The sequence below is a fragment of the Electrophorus electricus genome, chromosome 12 (genome assembly GCF_041902795.1).
Source record: "Electrophorus electricus isolate QZ-2024a chromosome 12, ASM4190279v1, whole genome shotgun sequence".
NCBI lineage: Eukaryota > Metazoa > Chordata > Actinopteri > Gymnotiformes > Gymnotidae > Electrophorus > Electrophorus electricus.
This window is the reverse complement of record NC_137508.1, coordinates 2,782,370-2,803,097: the sequence shown is the minus strand read 5'-3', so window position 1 is coordinate 2,803,097 and position 20,728 is coordinate 2,782,370. Positions and strand designations below refer to the sequence as shown.

Below are 20,728 nucleotides of genomic sequence, written 5' to 3'. Positions count from 1 at the left end.
AAGTTATTGTTCCATGAGGTATGATGAGTAGGTGACTGTAGGAGTTTAGTGTGTATATATAGCAAGTTTTTAACCACACACAGGCTACACGCTTCAACTGGTATCCTACTTCCTCTGCCTCTACAGAGTAAACTTTAACTTTAACTCTCATGCATAGTAATGTTTAAAACAGTACAAACAAGCCTCCAGGAAGAAACGAACATCCAGTGTGTCGGTGTTGTCTCAGGAATGCAGTGCCCAATTAGTGACATGACAAAGTGGTGTCAGCCATAAAAATGTGGAGTTGCAGAAGAACTCAAAACCCTCAAAACCCACATCCTCCTACTACTGCCATCTACATATCAGGAGGGAAGGTAATATTGCACTGATTAAAATTCCAAACTCAAGTCAGAGGAAGCAGGATAATGACTCCTCTAGGCCATGTCACACATTACATTTTCAGAGTACCCACCGTCTTCGGTGTCCTGCCATGCTAGTTTCAAATCATCAAGTCTAAGAGGAACTTCAGGTTTGTTTTCTTGTGAGTAACAGACTTGATAGCTCCTACCAAAGAGCCCCAGATGTGCAGTCTGGCAATGCGCTCTTTCATGACATTGACGTGCTCGTCTTCTGGAAGATCAGTCCTGTTAAGTCTGTTGTGAGCACAGTGCTGCCACAATGGACATGCCTTCTCTATACGTGGTTGGGTGAAGTGAGACCACTTGTGTGGTTTTACAGTCAACCAAAAAGACAGTAGCAGCATTTACAGTTGCATAGGAAGTGTGAGAATGCATGGAAGTCACCAACAGTCACCAGACTTATAGGCCTGTTACCTGTAGTGCAGGAGGAGCCAGTCGAATATATGCATTGGATTAAGTGCAGTACCCAAGAGGCCAACATCTGACTTCTCATAGGTAAAATCCTAGTATTGGCCTTCTGGGTTGCAGGTCAGGCACCAATCAGCAACATTCTGGTTATTGCCTTATTTATGTTATCAGTAGGCAATCTGTTCCAGGACTGAGAGAAGAACTAGGCACAACAAGCAGTTAACTTTATAATAATCTTGATTACTAATCATAGCAATGCAGCAGAAACAATAACTGTAGATAGTTAAATAACAATTAACTGACCTAGCTATAGGTTTGGTGAAAATATGTTAAAGTGCAGTTCTGCAATTTCCTCCATGGAATAGATAAAGTGTCCTGTCTGTCCGTCCATCTGGTTGACATTATTCAGTCATGGACAAGTCTCAGTTGTGGATACTATTAAGGTATATGATATGCTATATGATATGTTATATAAGATATATAATATGTTAAGTATATTGTTAAATATATTTTTAAAAACCTTTTACTTTCACCTCTCTTGTAAAGTAAAATATTTTTATATTTGCCCTCTGCAGCTTGTGTCAATACTCTAAAGTGGGAGAAAATTGGATTGTTTTAAATATCCAAAAGCATATGATGCACTTTCAGACTGAACCATAGTGCAGAGCACCTTTCATTTCGCTTATTTGTTGGACTTGCTAAATAGAATTTAAAAAACAAAAAGCTTGCTGGAGTGATACAGCTACAACTTTCAATATTAGGAAAATGTGAGATGGCTCTAACTTTCTATTTTCTTGGTGAGGTTGTGGCACAACTATGCCTATGGCCTTATATCAAAGATACATTTGCTACACTAGAGCAGAAGTTCACAGGTCATTTACTAAAAACTGTTTAGCAAAATAATGCAATAATTACAATAACTCGCAGTATTACTTTTGAAGTTCATTTAAAAGCAAGCACTTGTGTACTTAAACTCAAGTAGATCTATAAACAGAGAACTTCTGCTTTTACTCAAGTAATATCTCAAAGGGTATTTCTAAATGTACTTTGCCCTCTACTAAAAGGTAGAAAGGCAGGTCTGCTCTTTAATGCTTGTCAAAGCCTCTTAGAGCAGCTTTTGAATGAAATATTAATCTCATCCCTGGTAGGGGTACATGTGCAAGGCAGAAGCTTTAGTGGTGCTGCACTAAAAAAAAAAAATGCACACGCTGCTGTTGACTTGCTAACAAAAATATTTAGCATTTACCATCCTGTCTGGTGTAACTGGTTTGCTGGCTTTTACATGTTGGTTGGAATGTCTAGTACCATCTGAATCAGGTCTGGATGTCTTGTTCATTTTGCTCTGGGCTGATTTGGTACACCAAGGTTAACTGCATATTCAGTGTGGAGGAGAAAATAATGCACAGCAAAGTAATAACAAAATAATTCGAATCCATACAGCTGAATTTTCTCAACATAATGCTTTTCATACTTGCACTGGGAGCAATACCGTCCATGTTCTTTCAAGATTCAGTAATTACCTGAATACTTAAATGTAAACCAAACTTAATTTTGTCAAATATCTCATCCATTAGACTTGGGGTAAGTTTAATTTCTTTTTGTTTAAAAATAAAGTCAATTTTTTTTTTTTTTTTTTAAACAGACTGAGTATAGACTGCTTCAGGTAGGGTGAGCTGTATTTTTACTGTGCTGCAATGTTGCCTAACTGCTGTGTTTGCTTGTGGGAAGTGAGCAGACAGTTCTACTCTGGTGGGTCAATACAAACCATCCCTGCTTCTCTCACATTCAAAGTAATACATTGCGAAGAGTTTAAGGAAGTGACGTTGTCACACTATATCAGGAAACTGTTTTTTTTAAATAGGTTTAAGTCGTAGGCTGCAGTTTAATATAGCATAGAAAAGTTAGAAAACCTAAATATTCAAGGCTAGATTAAGGATAAAAGTGCATCCTTGTGGAACTACACAGTTTTTGCTACACCTGAATGCCTCTTGTTAAGACGTAAGGTGAGTAACATATAATAAACTTTTTCTTTCATTTCGTGGTGAGCCAAATAAATATCTTCGTAACAATGTTATATTTGATCTGTGCCTATTGTAACTGCTCGGAGCTTTGAACTAGATACCCAGAGATGTTGGGTTAACATTGCAGGGCTTCTAGTAAGGTATGATTTTATATAGATTGGACTTTGCTTTTCTGCTGACAGCAGCTGCTGTCAAGTATTTTGCCACGGTTAAATATTGAATTAATAAAAACACTGCACTCACACAGTATTTTACATATGTAGTGCAAAGCCCGACCACTCTAAGTCTTCCCCTAAAAGCTTTGTAACACCCCAAATTTAAGCATAGCAGTAGAAAATAGGTACAGATTTAGAGATTAGTGGCATCGCAAAAAATGTGAGAAACTGGCTGTTGATTCTAGTCTTGCTGTTTGCTTAGATGAGTATTCGTTGTGTGCTTTGGTGGCATGACACAACAAGGTTACTTGGGAACAATGACTCTGTTCATGCTGAAAGTCCATCTGTCTACCTTTATCAGTGTAGATTCATTTCACCATAGCCGAGCAAACTTCTCCATCTTAAAATAGAATCTCTTTATAGTCTGTTTTAGGGGTGTGGCCTATGTAGGTCTGTATGACTGAAATATATGACTGAAAATCTAGTACTCTAATGTTATTTCATTGTTTTTACAAGCTAGGTAACTACACACAACACATATATGTGTCTTCCTGATTATTTCACTGCAGCAAACGTCTGGATGCTCTGCCATGTGTGATGTGCTAATTGTGCACACTAGTGAGACCCAGGACTGGGCCACATACCTTGAGGTCATTTTGGATGCATCGCAGCACTTCCCTCAGGGTTCCATCAGCTTCTATCTTGCCGATGGGGATAATTCCGTTCGGGATGATGACTATTCAGTTTTCAGGTCCAGCAAATGCATCCTGCTTTTGCTATCAGTGGCATTCCTGGACATGCAGAGTGAACCCGAGGTGCGGGACATGTATGAGAGACTTCTTCACCCTCCCTGTAAAATTATAGCGTTTCTCTGTGGGGTGTCTGAAAACGATGGCTTAGTGGACTATTTTGAGTACTGGACTAGCTGGCGGAAGCTTGATTCAGAAGATGAGCCATCAGTATATATCTCAACAGTCCTGGAGGTTATTGCTGAGGGTATGTGGTCTTTACCTTCTCTAGCAATAGTACTTCAGGCACTATATCAACTGTTAAATTTTTTCCAGGAGCTGAAATAGAATAAGGCAAATTTTAATACCAGGCTGAAAGCTTCTTTTGGAACTTTTAGGCAGCATATGCAAGCTTCCTTATCTGACCCTGTGTTAGGCAATGGTAGTTAACAATACACAGGGCATAATGTTAGTAGGACACAGCAGAGAATCGGATGTAGCACTATGGGTCTTATAATATGTTTGGAATTTGTTTTTATAAAAGAAAATGTTATTGGACCTGAAGACCCACAGATGACAGAGGAAGAAATGCCATCACTAAGCGACCTGAATCTGAATACTTTAGAGGGGCCTGAGGAGTTGGTTCTGTTGGACCAGTCCCAGACACCAGATGAGCATCCGGATATCCAAGATAGAAACCATGAGTCTGCAGGCATCATGACGCAAGCCATAAGTGCACTGACATCAATAGCAGATCCATTCTGCCTTTCTGTCCAACCCCAGAGAATACTGTGTGGCGTAAGTATTCAGGGCTTGAATGAATATCCAGGGACATTAGAAGATATGTCCAAATGTCCATAAAGTGCATAAAATAGATGCATTGAATGAGTCTACTTATTTGTTACCAGACTTGTTAAATATAGTGTGGCTGGGAGATCACATTTAGACACTGAACTCACAATTTTTTTATTACTTAGTGGATTTCAAAGGAAACAGCTGACATTTACTGCTCTGAGAAAATATGTTATGATTATTGTCTTGCATCATGACAAATAAGTGTTTGTTGGCACTCAGATGTCTACAGTTCTTTTTCAGCTGTTTTGCTTTTTCTTTTCCAGACTGGGGTGGACATTTATATCATCTTGCTAAATAGGTTGGACAGTCAGGCCAGCATGGAAGTGGAATTTCATTGTGAGCATTCAACAAAACGCGTGCCAGGAACTCTTGTGAATGAATATATTGTTAGAGCACAGTCACCTGGTGAGTTTAAAACAGTTCGTTTCAGCTCAGGAAGAGGAACCTGTCTCAGTTCCTCGCTGCTGTTTTGCACTTTTAATTGAATTTGCATCTTGGCTCTGGGAAAAGTTGCCCAGTGCTAATACTTTGAACTTTGTGAAAGTCTTGAAAATGTTGCAGTGTTTTAACTGCTTATTTTATTCTAATTCATTTTTCTTTTCTGCTTTCAGATATGCCATCTGGGGCTGTGTCTTTGCATGTTTATAGTGATGGGTCAAGTGTATGCTCAACAACTCTGACATACTACACAGAAATGGAAGAAATTAACCATTATCTTGAGAAAGTAATGGATCCTATGCAGTTTATGTGTCAGGTACTAGCTGTTTATTATGATTATTCTTCTTGTTGTTTCCCGTACACTTAATTGATATTTGGTGGTGTGCAGTGCATTATTATGCAGAGTAGTTACCTTTCAAATGATGCAGTGTGTTAGTATAATTAGGAACTTCCATAAGTATCACTTCACCCAATTTAACACAAAAATATCTGTTTTCTTAATTTTGGAATTTACTTTGGTGAGCCAGAACCTTTATGCTCACATATATTATATAACGTTTTTTTCAGGCATTTAACATTACATCAAATACATCAGAGGCCTTAGATGATTTGTTTACAGATTCTCTAAAAAAACAGATGCCTGCAAATGGATTGCAAGTATTTGGAATTGATCAGCTTGAACAGAAGAATACATTCACAAGTAATCAATTTTTCATTTGAGTGTATTAGAAACGGCTGCATTTCATTTCTTTCATAACACCGAGTGTAAATTGCAATATGTATGGCTTTGTGCAGTGTGTGAAATGAGACAAGATCGAAAGTGATTCACTGAACAGAAACTGAAGAACCCATGTATTAAAAAACTTGTACTCTTTGGATTCTCAGATCAGCAGAATGTGGAACTCCCAACGTTACTTCACTTTTCTGCAAAGTACGGGCTAAAGAAACTGACTAGCATGTTGCTACAATGTCCAGGAGCACTGCAGGCCTACAGTGTAATGAACAAGAATGGGGATTACCCAAGCACCCTGGCTGAGAAAAGTGGTTTCCCTGACTTAAGACAACTCATTGATGACCATGTTGTAAGTCGCAAGCTTGTTCAGAGGGGTATTTTGTCCTTTTGAAGACTTTGCATGCACATTCGCACAAAGTATCACCTGCTCCTGAACACTCTAGTTCACCAATGTTAAACTGGCCGTTTTGAGTCCTAGTACAGTTGTGATATATGTTTATGTTTATGACTATATTATACTGAATAAAAACTCTCAGGCGTTAATCTGTAAAGTGGCACTAGTGACACATTATTAGAGTTTCTAAATGAGCCCATAGTTTTATTATTAGTACCCTTCTTGGATGTGGTGATCACCAAATGACGAACATTTGGCTACTCACCTGTTTTCGCCAGTGCAAATGCTGAGGCTCTAAACATCTTAAAAAGAACCGATGCTGATGACAGTTATGCTGATGCTTTGTATGTTGTGACTTTCAGGAGACAGTAGGCTTGGACAAGTCTCACAGGGAGGAATCGGTGGCAATGCCAGGAGATGAGGACATCTATGAGCCTATGGCAAATACGTCACAGACTTTCGTTTCTGAGTTCCCTCTTCAGGAGGACATATACGAGTCTATGATGGAACTGAACCCTGACCTGCAGTTATGTAAGTCGCTCTGATAGCAGCTGAGTATCTGTGGTTCAACGATGTGGTTACAAAACCCATTTACACAGGAAAGAATAATTGTGTAAAATTGTAAAATTGAGATACTAGCATTCTAGATACTAGAAATGCAGCTAATCATTAATGGCTGACACAAACTGACTTTGCTCACAGACAAAAAGGAAATTAAAATGAAGAATATTAATTAGGGAAAAGGAATGTTGATATGTGGAAAATGTATGCTTTTTTGAGATACGGATCAATGTAAAATGTAATATATTATACATTATCTCTTTCTGTGCAGATGAAGACTTGAGCAGTTCTCTCTGTGAGTCTGATAACCCAGAAGAAACTCTGTTGAGAAAATTTTTCCAAGGTAAGAGGACAGCAGTGTGAAAAATGCTCTGTTAATACAGCTGTTCTGAATATTTCTAAGCTATAGAAAGACGTTGTTTAAGAGTAGGTTAAAACATGTATATGGAGGACATATATATGGAGGATTATTTGTCTATAATATCTATAATTTGTTTATATCATTTTGAATTATTGTAAATATGCAAAAGTTACTTTGTTTCAAGATTATTATTCATATTGTGATAGTATATTGTATTTCCAGTGTTGTAGTATCACTTATTATATGACTTACAAGGAAACGTGCAAAACGTTTATGAATTTTTATATATACCTTTAATGTGAGGCATTTATAAAGGTTTGGGATATAATTAATTAATTATTAGTTAGTTAGTGTTTATACTTGATAGTTCACAACAAAGAAAAATCAATATTTTACATTAACACTTAAATATTGAATAGTGATAATAATCTTCCATTCCAAAGACAGTTGTAATTTTTTTATTCATTTACACCTCCAGTAAAACCAGAAGGGAATTCAGAGACTGTGGAGCAAGAACTAGCAAATGATGATTACCTCATTACAAACATCCAAGAGACAGCAGAGGACAATTCAGAAAGGTACTCAGAAGAGGAGGACCCATATAAGATCTGCTCTCCAGAGGAAATCTATGACACTGTAGACGAGCATGAAGACTTCTCTGCTTCTGCCATCCTGAATCGACCACCTGCCCCAGTTCCTCGGCCAGCCATGGTGTCAGAACCGGACGAATGCAAGACCTATATTTCCACAGGTGGAACGTAATAATGCACAAGCACTTTTCTGATTCCTGCTGTATTTGCCGTGGTGCAGAGAACCAACTTTCAGATAAAACACTGTAATAAAGCTTAGCAGATGACATGATTTGTGTTGTGTTATGACTCTTGTAATTAGAAAAAAACCCTATCTTTGAATTTCATAATATGCTCCTTTTCAATATTCTATACCATATTTTTGCAGTGTTCTCCTCCAAGGATTCGTTATGTTCTGCAAGCAGTCACACCCAGAGGCAGACTTCTGATGGTATGCCACTCATATACAATTTATTAAATTTAGAAATGTGAGTGACCTTTTTAGATGGTGAAAGTACACTAGAGTTATTAAAGGTATGACAGAAGTGATCTTTACCCCTCAGATTCAGCATGGCCAGAAAGAGTCATGGAAGTCAGTGCCCATGACCCCTATGCAGGCATGAAGACCCCAGGCCAGAGACAGCTCATCTCCTTGCAGGAGAGGGTGAAAGTTGGGGCTCTTACTGTAGAGGAGGCAGTGCAAGAGTTCAAAGCCTGGCAATTTGACCAGGAAAAAAGGTCTCAATCCATCCGCTTCCAGCAGGTACCGGCAGGACACGAACTTGGAGCTGGAGTCCAGTGTTGGAGAGCAGTAAACTCTGTATGTATCTGAACTGGATTTCATAGTAATATAAAGATAATTTTTTATTTCTGTGTGTGCCCCTGTAGGAAAATTTACAAAGGTTACGAGACAGCATCACTCGACGTCACAAAGAAAAGGGAAGGAGTGTGAAGGTGGAGGGTAAGAATTCACAACAGCTGCACAACACTGTTTCCATTACACAACATAAAATACAGTCCATGTACTTACATAGGGTAAATTATAGTGGAGTTAAAAATAGGACATATAGTTTTCATCCGGAGAGCAGTCTCAAAAACTGGCTCAGTGTTTCTATTGACGATTTACTTTAAGAATGCTGGGGCTAAAGTGTTTTTACTTCCTAATGTCAACTGCTAAAATAGTTGCTCAGAGAAAAAAAAACTTTGTGTTTCAACCCAGCTGTATTAATCAACCAGGACACCTCTCTACAAGGGGACGGTCCTCCTGGCCTGTCAGTGGTTTTGCGCCTGCATGTAACGTACAGAAGGGCACTAAGCCTGCATATTTCTGGATGGAGTGGCTTTGGAGAAACATTTGGCTAGTGGGTGTGGGTGCGAACAGAGGGGCAAACTCCTTCAGTGGCTCTCATTAGTTAGCAACATCTCTGAAATCAATTACAGCAGCTTTAAGCACAATAATAGAGGGCGTCACATTCCACCCTTGTAATAGTTTATCCCTGGAATCATAGAACTGGAATTATAGAACTTGCTTTGCTAAATATTTTATAATACATTTTTTTAAACAGTATTGCTGCTATTTCATATTAAAATATTTTACATTAATACATTTATGTTGAATCATTTATTCGATTACTTATGTATAGGGAACTTTGTAAGGTAAATGACAAGATGAATTTGTTGACTCTAATGTCACTTGTTGCATCAATTACATGATAAAACAAACACCACACAAACACAACATGCATTGAAACAAAGCATTTAATTTGAGTTATATTACTACATTTAACTGTTTTTACCCAATGATTTTATTATTTAGAGCTGGAGATAACTGCTCCAATGCAGAGGAACCTGCGCTGGGGCTCTCATATAAACGTAGAGTGTTCAGTGTATGAACCAAGCCCACGCAATACAGCCCAGCCTCCTCATTTTACCCGTCCACCACAGAGAGGAACATGGCAGACAGGAAGTACCTCCAGCACCTCTAGTGAGTAGTCTCATCACTATGCTTTTGTATTTTCGGCTAGATTATATCCAAAACCAGCAGCCAATGGCCTGTTATGTGACTAGACCACTGTATCTCTGGTTTGTAGGCAACAAGTTGCCTGCCTCTCTCAGTAGCCCACAGTAATGTTTCCTGTTTATGCAGCACATCACTGAGATTAGCTTCTTAATTAAGAAAAGATGAACATTTTCGCTATATGTGGTCTGTGAATGGCCGACCTCCACAGCAACTTTAGCGGTGCTATAGACAAGAACAACCTATTTTTTAAATTAGGCTCTGGAGTTTTTCACCACATTAAAGCATCAACTTTATTTATTTAGTAAACGTTGTCACATTCCCAGGATCGTCTTGTATCTGCAGTTATAGTCTCAATAAGTAATAACTATAATCGACGCTTAGCAGTGACATTTTAATAGTAGGATTCTGACTTATCATTTTGTAGATATGAATAAATATGAATACTTTAAACATTTAAAGTCACAATTTTAATTATTCACTTGGATTTAACTATGGGAATATGTATGAATAGGAGATTTAGTAACCATATAATCGGCCCCTTGGATATTCGCATTATGAAGTTATGACATTCAGTCTATTAGAAGTCTATATAAGCCCAGTGACCCAGTCCCTCAGTGCTGGGTCTTTGCTAAAGTGTTAAGCCAAGCCCGTGGTATGCTTTGTTTTCGCTTTTTCTGCGCTCGGTGTGGTGTTTAGTTTTTCCACCTGTTTTGTCATCCTCCCTTCCTTTGAAGTGTGATATATCCAGAGGTTGTTTAACGGCCGCCGCAGTCTAGCTGGAGCTTATTCGCCTTGCAGCAAAATGGCTGGGGTTTGATTCCCCACCTCTGGTTTTTTCCTGCTCTTATTTTACCGGTTCTAAGACCTAACTGTTTTGCACACGGGCCTGCCATTATTAAAGTGTGGTAGCTCACCTAGTGAAGTGTCGGTGTCATCACCTGGTTTCAAGCTCCATTACAAGAGGAGTGAGTGTCTTATGAAGACTGGTATCTTAAACTGTGTACTATGTTTGTCACACTGAGATGTTTGGTATTTTAGATTTTTTTTCTTTCCTTCCTTCTGAAAAGTATAAAAATAGTTATTTCACAACTTCCTGATAATGTTTACGGATATATTAAACTGCATGTGTTAATGTGTTTTGTGTGTGTGTGTGGTATGAGCAGGCAGTGGTAGTAACAGACTGAGCACTCTGAGCACGATCAGCTACAGCAGTGGGGCAGATGGTGAACTGGAAGTGAGCTTTGCATTGTTTTGTCATTTTTTTAAAATAAGTATTGTATTTTTTCCTAACATCTCATATGGCTATAATGGAGAATAATAAACGTAATGTATAGCCTAGCCCTGTTATATGGGTTACTCTTGAAACCCAGTTCTTGCTAAATCAAACTCATATCCTCTGTGGATATTCATTTGAAGTACAAACTGCAGGTTAGGTTGGGTGAAGTCCTTTCGTTTTCCCATCTGAACCCTCTTTCCGTCTTCTTGAAGGAACCTCAGGAAAGTATTCCTCTTCGGCCAACCCGGCCAGCTCTGCCTGCGCTCCCACCTCCCAGAATCCCGCCCCGACCATCCGAACGGTGAGTGCTTTTTTGTGGTTTAATGCACAAATCCCAGGGACTCACAGCATGAGCGGTATGGACTCAGATCCTCTCATGATGGATCTGATCACCTGATTCTGAATCTATGAGCTAAATATCTCGCACTTGTCAGAGGGCCAACATTCGCTCATAGTGGTTAGTAGAGACTTCTGATAAAAGTGTAAGTGTTTTATAAGTCACATGACCGGAAACATGCGAAGAGGAAGTGTTAAAAAAAACCCCTAATACACTGATTATCACTGAATATAAAACAGAATTTTATATTTTTATAAATATTTTAATTTTATAATATATATAATATAATTTAATTTTATATATAAGTAAGAAAGCAACTACAAGAGTGAGAGAAAGTGGGTGAGAACAAGATGAAAAGCAAATGTATGCATTATTTATTAAGGTAATATGTGTTTACTTAAAATGTTTCAAGATACTTGAAGGTTCTACTGCATTCTTTGTCTTAGAAGCATGAGACGTAGAGCTATATTTGGAGAGATATACTTTAGGTTTTAACTTTCCCATGTGATAAACCAGCCACTAGCCACAAACACTAAGCAAACAGCTACAAAGTGAAACTGCACACCAGAACCTCTTCACTGCTTCTTTCACCATTCAACTAATGTTAGCATGCATTCTTTTAGTCTACAATTTCACTAGGTAATGTGCATTTTTAAACAAGTTTATAAACACAAGGACTCCATTAGCTATGTTGTGAGCAGAGAAACTGTATGTGTTGTGGAAAGTGGGCACAGTTGTTCAGAAGTCAGCCTCCTGTAGATAAGCCCATCGTAATGCATGTCATTCAGATATTTGAACACTACTCCTTTACCCACTGTTGCATCTAAGACTGCAACTGAAATATTATTGGGGTAAACTGAAAAGTACTAAAATGACGATGCCTGCTTGATATGTCTGTTCCCATACCATACCTGTTCATCATCTCCCGTTACACACCTTTCCTTATGCATTTACTTTATATGTTAATTGTACACACTGTATAAAGGTGTACCTGAGCTGTACAAACAATTTGTAAATGTTGGATTACAGAAGAGCATGCAAAGATTTGTACTCCGGATGAGTTAATATTGTGGTATTAAGACTCCATAATTGTACATCCACATATTCACATGTAAAGTGATATCACAAAGAGACATAACGCTTCACTTTATAACATTAATGCCAATAGCACTGCATTAATACTGCACAACACAAGTATTTACAATACTGCAGAAGATCAATCTGTCTTCTTGCAACCTTCAGCTTCATCTAAAATTTCTGGCTTCCTGTAACATTAAATGTGGTCTTTAATGTTCTTTTATCCTGGATGGTAGGTTTTGCCTCCAATCTTGCCTTGTAGCAAGTTACTGACCTAATTTACATTTATCCTCTGGCATTTCTCCCCCAGGTTTCCAGAGAGGATGCAAAATGAGCGTTACGTGTCCACCCCATCTCGTGCTCTACCTCAGGTGCCCCCGCAGAGACCCATCCCTCCCCCTCCCGTACCTCGACGCCTATGGTGACCCCCCCTCCCCCAACATGCGTCTCACATTGTATTGTACACTTGTTACAGCTACATCAAGCTTGTGTTATATGGATTTGTGAAAATAAGCACACGTGCACACACAGTTTGCGTTTCGTAATGAGGTGATCTCTCATGTCTGCCCTCTAATGGCCATGTGTTTGAATGAACAACAGAAAGGTGCAACCGAACAACAGCGTTATGTTACAGAGCATTGAGATTACTGTTGCTAAAGTTCTTCAGTATCACAAAGTTTATTAGAACACATTTGAATAGGATAGCACAAAGATAAGTAGTATAAAATTCCTAAAATAAAAAATCTTCTCCTGTCATTGGTTGTACACTTTTGCACACAATAACAATTTTAGAAATGTCCTTCACATACAATCCCATCACCTACACATATTGGTCAATCCAATCATATCAATTTACATTACTGTCGATATAAAATCTAATATTTTCTACCATTTGTTTGTATTTATTCAGAGGCCAACATTAAACTTTCAGTTCTGACCAAATGCATTTTGTCTCCCTGTGATGTGCATTCACAATTCCTGAACGTAGATTAAAATTCAGAACCAATTTTGAAGAGGTAATAGAAATAACGTGAAGGAGAAAGAAACATAAACCACCTGGCCTTCTGAGCACAAATCATTTGATCATCTATAACTTTACAAACATTTTTCTAATTTGATGTGGAGGAAGATGAGGCATGATGCAAATGTTGAGTTGAGTGCTGAGTTTAGTACAGAACCAATTTAGACTCCACAACGCAGGTCCCCCCACATTGAGGTGACCATGTTTAAAACAGACTTAGTACAGAAGCTTGGAAACATCCGGATCACTAGGTGTTAGTATAATGGCTGATGAAGATGAATCATTGGAAAAATGACCTTTAAAGAGGTCATGGACCTCCTATAAAGAGGTCCATGGTCAAAGAGCCAAATCAAACTGAAACAAAACCAGAAAACAAACAGAAACTAAACAATGGGGGAGAGCAAGGAACAAAAGACTAAAACACGGAAAAGATAACGACAAGGATACAGCAATGGAAAACTTGGAATCTAGGAAGGGGCGTACAAAATCATTGCTCGACAAACTAATGTAAGGCAAACTAAGGCAAGTATACATACATAGCCTATTATGATTTGAGGAAAATGAAACAAAGGTGAATGCAAGGAAACCAAGTCACAAATGAAAACAAAACTACAATATGTATGTATACAATATTTTGTGGTCAATTAAACCACGACGCTGAAGGGGGGGAGACCATGAAAGGACCCCCCACCCCCACCCCCCACGGCTCCCGAAGAGCCATGTGGCTATTGAGTCATCTAGGGGGACCAGTGGAGGCAGGCTTCGGACAAGGCTAGGGGCAGGAACGAGAAAGAAGGGTAGGACTCGGACTAGGAACCAGAGCAGGGCCAGGAATAGGACCTAGGATGGGAAGTGCAGCAACTGGGACAGGAACAAGAGCAGAATCAGGAGTGGGAATTGAGACAGGATCAGAGATGGGAACAGGAGGGTCTGTGAAGGCCAGAGGTGCTGGAGACTATAGGGCGGTGGGCTGTCACAGAACACCAGGACATATACGAATCTACAAAGGTAGCAGGGCCCAGGAACTCACACAATGAGTGGTCGAGGGTAGCCATGTTCACTACAGAAGAGCTAGAACCAGAGTCACATCCATGGAGCCATGGAAATCCTCTTTTAGTGCACAACTTTTAGTCCACTTATGCAATATTGCATTTAATTAGGACTTTTTTATTTACATTTTTTTAAATATTGTTGCTTTTTATTTACTTTTATATTGTGTTTTATTGCTTTGTCTTTTATATTGTACCAAAAAAACCCCACCTTTCTATCATTAGAAGTGCATTTGTTAAAACAAAATAGAATTAGAAAAAGAACATAATTAGAGCAATTAGAATAAATGATAACAAAACAGAAGTAGACTAGGAGAAAAGGTGAAAAAAGTCTCCTAATTCTTTCTACTTCGATTTAGTTTTTTATATTCTGTACTTTCTTCTTTTTCTTTTTATATGGTAGTAAGTATGTTTGGAATTCTTTGCTGAACCTTAACATTTACCATAGGAGTGCCAAGTGCCAAGACTGTTCTGTAGCAAGAATACTTTTTCAAGCACTAAAGTGCCCACAATATACCACCAACAAAATGTGAAATCATGTAGGCCAGTAACAACTAATTTGGTTAGCAGTACGAAGGATTAAGTCAGTTACAATTAAATTATATGACTAACCCATTCTTCAAGGCTACGTCCGTTATTTGCTGTCATAACAGGACTAAACCTAAAGGCTAATTATTCCAGCAATACCAGCAAACTGCAAAATTATCTGTCGTTGTGTACTGTCGCCTAATGTGAAGTAACATTTACACAGAAAACATGAGCTCGCGCTCGAGTTACATATAAAATACGGGCGGTCACACCTTGTCATTTTTGAAAAATCTCAGTCGGATTTGCTGGGGTAGACCCACGTGTATGACTTTGTGCACTACGTCCCTGTGCGCCCACCCCGGTCAGCACGGAGGGGCAGCTCACCGAGTACTGTAATGAGACCGGGCGCACGCTGTCACTGCAAACCGAGCAACGTGCGGAAGCGCTGTCAGTACGGAAACCTGGACTGCTTCCGTGGAAAGGTAAGTACACATTGCACATATCATTTCAGCATGTTTTCAAGCATTCGTACCAAACACTAGATCTTTGCAAACATGACCAATCGCAGCATTGCCAAGGTGAACGTGTGGACGTTTGCTCCGTGTGCACTGGCAGATTTTACTCTGCTCCTGCTGCTGTCCGCTGCGGTGGGTTTGCGGTGAAGGCAGAGTGATGTAGGGTAGACCTTGAGTTGGGCTAGTTTGCTTTCTTTCTGGTTTCTTTTCTTCCCAGCACCAACACAACTAATCGGCAGCTGAGATCGAGATGTGATACTACTTGTGATCGTAATTGGGCATCTTAAATCCAAGTGAAACTAATTCGTCCCTTATGGGTGAGCTGTCGACGTCCGTGGATTGAAGCTGTCTTATTTGTATTCCGCAGAGAACGCGTAAAAATCGGTTTAATCGGTTACCGCCGCTCATCCTTGCGTCGCGCACACGAGCCCAAATAAGGAATAGGACAGAACATGAAATAATCACCCACAGCTCAGTGTGTTTAGATACAACATAAACGCAGACAAAACGTGTCTTAAGCCACAATTTGAACTTTTAGGCTATGATATAACCGCAGAAGTACACGTGTATTCCCGTTAGTTTTGTGTACATTCTTGTTTTTCTTAAACAAAATAAAATAAAACAATTTAAAAAAGGAAAAAACTTTTGCCGCGTAATGCTGAATAAGAGGTGAGCGCTAGAGGTGCATTTGGCCTAATGCAATGCAGATAATGCGGTATAGGCTCTGTGGTGGCAAACCTGCTGCTACACATGCCAGCTCAAGGACTTCTAGGCCAGAATCTGGCCTAAACTGGCAAACCTTTTTTTTTTTTTAAATCCAACTGAGTAAATGTAAACCATAAGAAAGTTACAGTAAGCTAAAAATATGAATCAATATACAGTAGCTACACGTGCTTCCGTAAATCAGTAACCCTGTGGTCTCCTTGACCACACTTAAATAAATGATGGGTTGTTGTGGCTTATGCTTGTAAGTAGGCAGCTCGTAAAAGCTGCCTGAGAAGACAGTACCATTCTTATTACCCACATTGTTAGGGAGAAAACTGCTGAAGCAAAAATAATGTGAAATCAAAGGTTAGTACATATTTGTCTACAAACTTATGAGTGAAGCATTTCATCTTGTTTGGTCATGGTTTGACTAGATTTCTGGAGTTTTTGCATACCTGCTGTGGGAGGATATTCTTAGGAAACATTCCTGGGGAAATGTTAGATTATATTGGGAGACATTTGTTTTTAAAAAGTGAAATATCAGTATATAAAAGATAAAATAATTGCACTGGTTTGTATTAGGACATTTCTGCAAAGTCCATAAAGTTAAACAGATTATTTAACCTTCAGTGGGAAATAATGATTTTCACTGGGAAATAATGATGCTTAAGAGATTTACAATTTTGTGAAAAATTAAAAGAATATTACAAAGTACTGAGTGAAAAGCATGGAAGATGGTTTGAAGTCATTTAACTAGGTGAGGGATTCCAGCATTTGGGAGAAATCCCAATGTCAGGCTGTCTGGATACAATCCCTTGAGTTTCATAATGAATAATTTGTGTTGGCTGCTAAATGTTTTATAACCTTTGTGCAGAATCATGTTACCTGTGTCCAGTGCACTGAGTAGACAGTCAGAAGTGTCAAAGAAGTCTCTTTCCAATAATTTGCCATCAACAAACCATATTATTTGTTACCTTATATGTTCTTTCAGACTGATCAAAATGTTTTCTACATGTGTTGGTGAAGAGAGTGTCCAGTGTTTGTGTGTGTGTGTTGGTAAAACTATAGCTTACGAGGATTTTAAAGAATGCTGTCATAAAACTGTCAGAACTACTAACATTCTCCTGTTGTTATAGTACTGCTTGAGGCTCGTACATCCCCGTATTCCTCCTCTAGTGGTAGAGTACTCTAGTCCTACAGTAAATCATGGAAGAAGTTTATTCAGTCATCTTAGCCTATTTAGAAATGTCTGGAAATGGGTTTAAGGTTTCAATGGGAAGTAGACATTCAGGTGTTTCCATTGATATCATATTTATGCATATAACTTATAATCATGATTAACAGTGATGCCATATGTAATAGTGATAGTAATTTAGGTCCAGGATGTTCAGGGACTTAAAAGAGCTCAAGTGCTTGCAGACCCATCATCAAATTGTTTTCTGAATAGGGAACTTTCACCAGTAAACAAATCAATGTAATGGTGTATTGTATGAATAAGGAGAAGGAAAACCCTTTCATGTAATCGAATCATAAAGCCCAGTAATTTCCTTAAAAACCCTTACATATCATGATGGATTTTCTTCACATTTCTTGTTATTCCAAGCATCAAGGCCTAACACAACTTGCCATGTTGTTAGAAATGGTTTGCAAATGGGGTTGGTACTTATTTAAGTCAAATGGTTTCCCCACCAGTATCTGATAAATGGCATCTGTATTTCACCTTAAACGCACATCAGAAGTGCAATGATTGATGAGTCCTCAACTGGATGTTTGGACCCCAGACACTTGACGCTCTCTATTCACATTGTGGTAATGTTACTCCATGTTGCTTAGCAACCCAATGTCTTCCCCCTCACTACTCTTTCACCCCTATTGGCTGAAGTATATGTGAGAGTGGTAATCAAAGTGTGTGTGTGTGTGTGTGTGTATGTGTGTGTGTGTATGTGTGTGTGTGTGTGTGTGTGTGTGTGTGTGTGTGTGTGTGTGTGTGTGTGTGTGTGTGTGCACATACGCTTTTCAAGGTTCATACGTACAAAGCAGCATACTAATAAATTAAGGTAAACAAGGCAAGCAAGCAGAAAACTTATGCTTCAATTTGGATGACGCTCACAGATTTCTCTTTTCACTTCTTGCTGGCCTAACAGTTCGTACAGCAGCTGGCATGGACACAGGGCTGTTTGGCTGGGACGACCCCTCCCTAAAGACAGTGGCCAAACACGGTTACACTGACCAGTGTGAATTTCTGCACTAATACACAATTTCTTTTACATGTTCAGTAAGAATATATTTATCAAACGAAACATACTGTATCTTAACCATTATGAGGTATTTCAGTAGTTTAAGAAGCAGTCTCATACCGCTTTTGTCAGGACTCTGGCAGCTGTGATGGCACAAATGTGTGTGCATGTGTACCTTTCTCACATAGTTGCATAAGTGTGTTATCATTCTTTAAAAAGGCTCTGAGCTGGCAGCCTTACCCTGTCGTGAGTTTAGGAGTCTTCTGTCATGCTGCTATGTAGACCCTCATTTTGGAAGCACTTGAAATGGCTGGATTATCAGAGGGCTGTTTTTAGGGGTGGTGGAACCGTCTGCGTCCTCCGACCAAATTAACGTGCCTAAGGCACATAGCTGAGGGCTCTGAACCAGTTGTCACACTCTGCATTCGCAACGTGAGCTCAGAAATTTCCCCTGAAGTGACCTTTCCTGTAGCACGTTAGAGGTCTAGTCATCATACTGGCATAACAGTGTGATTTCATCATCATATCAGGATTGATTTGGTGAAAATCTTTATTCTACAATAAGATGAAAGAAGCTGTTGTTTTTTTGTTACCTTTATTTTGGCACGGGACACCCTTTGGTCTCAGGCAAACACCAGAGTTTTATAAGAATGTACAGTATATAAAAAAGCAAGTAATGCTATTTGCGTTATATACGTTCTGCAAATGACAGGGCCGGACCAGTTCTGTCCTACGTGTTTCGGTGAAGTGTGAGGAAAGGCATCTTCTTCCTCCCTTTGGCATGCAGCGATATCGTTAACCGTGTCATCTGGTTCCAGTGTAGAGGATGTAACATTCATGTAAACAGTTCTCATCAAAGTGTAGTAATCAGAGGTCAAGTCATTAATCCGGATGCTCGGATATTTATAACGTGATGTGCTCATTGGATTACTCCTTTAGGACAGTATTTTCAAAAAAATTACAATCATTTGGGCTATAGGCCGAGAGGAGCATGACCCACGTTGAACTTCTTCCTCCTTTCTGACCAATTTAATTTATATTGGGCATGTTGTGTTAGAGGACAACCCTTGGCAAGACTCAAATGAGTCAAGTACATGAAATATTTTCAACTGAGAATAAATAATCATTATGCAGGTGGTGGTAATGTTGATCGATTTCCATCTTTTCCAATCGCCTTCTTTGATGTAAGCAAGACTGGGAGGAGGAAGTGGGACAATGAGGTCATGTTAGAGGTTCACAGACACAGTGACACGCTTGCTGTGCAGACAGGAAGCCTAGAAACAGCAACCATACAGCGGCCAATCAGAATCCTTAACCATACCATCTACCTGCTTTATAACACCATAAATTATATAGATTTTAAAACTTTGTTTAAAGATATTTTCCGCATTACAATGTTATCTGCAACTGTGGAAGGAGTGGTCAAAGATAGTCTCTGGAGTACCGTATGTGGAAATGTCCCTCAGCGGCTGACCAGTGAAAAGTTGAAACCTAAATTCCAAATGAGATGGCCCAGCCTGGCTTGGTGGGATGTTGTGTGTGGATAAAGGCTGTTTGTCAGGCCTGCGCATGCCTGCCATCGCCTCTGCTCTCAAAGCTCTGCTTGTCTTCTGCCCTCTCTGGTGAGCCATGCCAGGAACTTTTGACTCATCCCTATACTGGTGTTTATTCCTCACGCCATCTGAACACAGTGGACTTCATGCTTCTGATATGACATGGCTATAAGGGGGTTCACTGGAACTTCTTACAGGAGCTGTTGTTCCTGCCCTTTTAAAGGGCATAAAGCTGGAAAATACAGTACATTCTCCACTTGATGTTTCCTCTCATGTGTCCATGTAGGAGCTGGAATATTCTAGTCTTTACTTACAGGTTTGTGGTTTGCTTTGGCAACTGAGGGCTTAACACTGATGTGGCAATCAGCCCTGCAATTTGATTAATTAAATTACAGAATTTTAACTTTTTGAATTACTCTGATTACTCATATGTTTCTTTGAACTGGCTTGAACATGAATTGTAAAAGGTGAAATGTCACTAATATCACAATAAATGGAATTTTAGAGAATGATTGTGTCTGAAAATGCCTTGGCCCTAGCAAACATCCTATACATCACCCAACTCCCTGTGCTCATCTATGTGACTAGATATGATGTGCAGTCAAATGACAATTCTAAACACTGTAAAGTTAAAATACAGTTCAAGATAAACGTGGTTACCTCAGGAAGGTAAAGCGGGTGTTCTGGCTGCTGTGCTGGAGAACTGGCTCTTTGTTCCGGTGGTCAGAGCACACGTTTATCACCTGCAAGACTCAGTGTGGTTGCTGCCCCCAGCCTTCACTACCTGTC

The 20,728-nt window shown here is 39.2% G+C and overlaps 2 protein-coding genes across 11 annotated transcripts in view; both read left to right on the top strand.

Moving 5' to 3' along the window:
* Positions 1 to 2,553: 2,553 nt before the first annotated feature.
* pik3ap1 (phosphoinositide-3-kinase adaptor protein 1) lies at positions 2,554 to 13,290 on the top strand. Of its 4 annotated transcripts, XM_027000419.3 has the most exons (17): positions 2,554 to 2,809; positions 3,552 to 3,978; positions 4,255 to 4,508; positions 4,829 to 4,970; positions 5,177 to 5,319; positions 5,571 to 5,703; positions 5,889 to 6,085; positions 6,493 to 6,661; positions 6,963 to 7,034; positions 7,531 to 7,803; positions 8,010 to 8,072; positions 8,185 to 8,384; positions 8,510 to 8,582; positions 9,438 to 9,605; positions 10,805 to 10,875; positions 11,130 to 11,218; positions 12,642 to 13,289. In XM_027000419.3, exons 2-17 carry the CDS (start codon positions 3,573 to 3,575, stop codon positions 12,754 to 12,756), a joined length of 2,568 nt encoding a protein of 855 aa, XP_026856220.3. In that variant the 5' UTR covers positions 2,554 to 2,809; positions 3,552 to 3,572; the 3' UTR covers positions 12,757 to 13,289. The 4 variants fall into 4 exon arrangements, with proteins under 4 accessions (XP_026856220.3, XP_081581303.1, XP_081581305.1 ...); XM_081725177.1 differs by lacking the exon at positions 3,552 to 3,978 and having other exon boundaries at positions 2,555 to 2,809; XM_081725179.1 differs by lacking the exon at positions 2,554 to 2,809 and having other exon boundaries at positions 12,642 to 13,290.
* Positions 13,291 to 15,260: 1,970 nt separating this feature from the next.
* Positions 15,261 to 20,728, top strand: part of sorbs1 (sorbin and SH3 domain containing 1) — a 39,020-nt gene continuing 33,552 nt past the window's right edge. For 3 of the 7 annotated variants that reach the window (XM_081725230.1, XM_081725233.1, XM_081725229.1), the window contains exon 1: positions 15,266 to 15,411. In XM_081725230.1, the coding sequence (XP_081581356.1) occupies positions 15,325 to 15,411 (87 nt within the window). In that variant the 5' untranslated portion in view covers positions 15,266 to 15,324. Of the gene's footprint in view, positions 15,412 to 20,728 lie in introns of all 7 variants that reach the window. The other 4 variants (XM_081725235.1, XM_081725232.1, XM_081725234.1 and 1 more) reach the window with 3 other exon arrangements.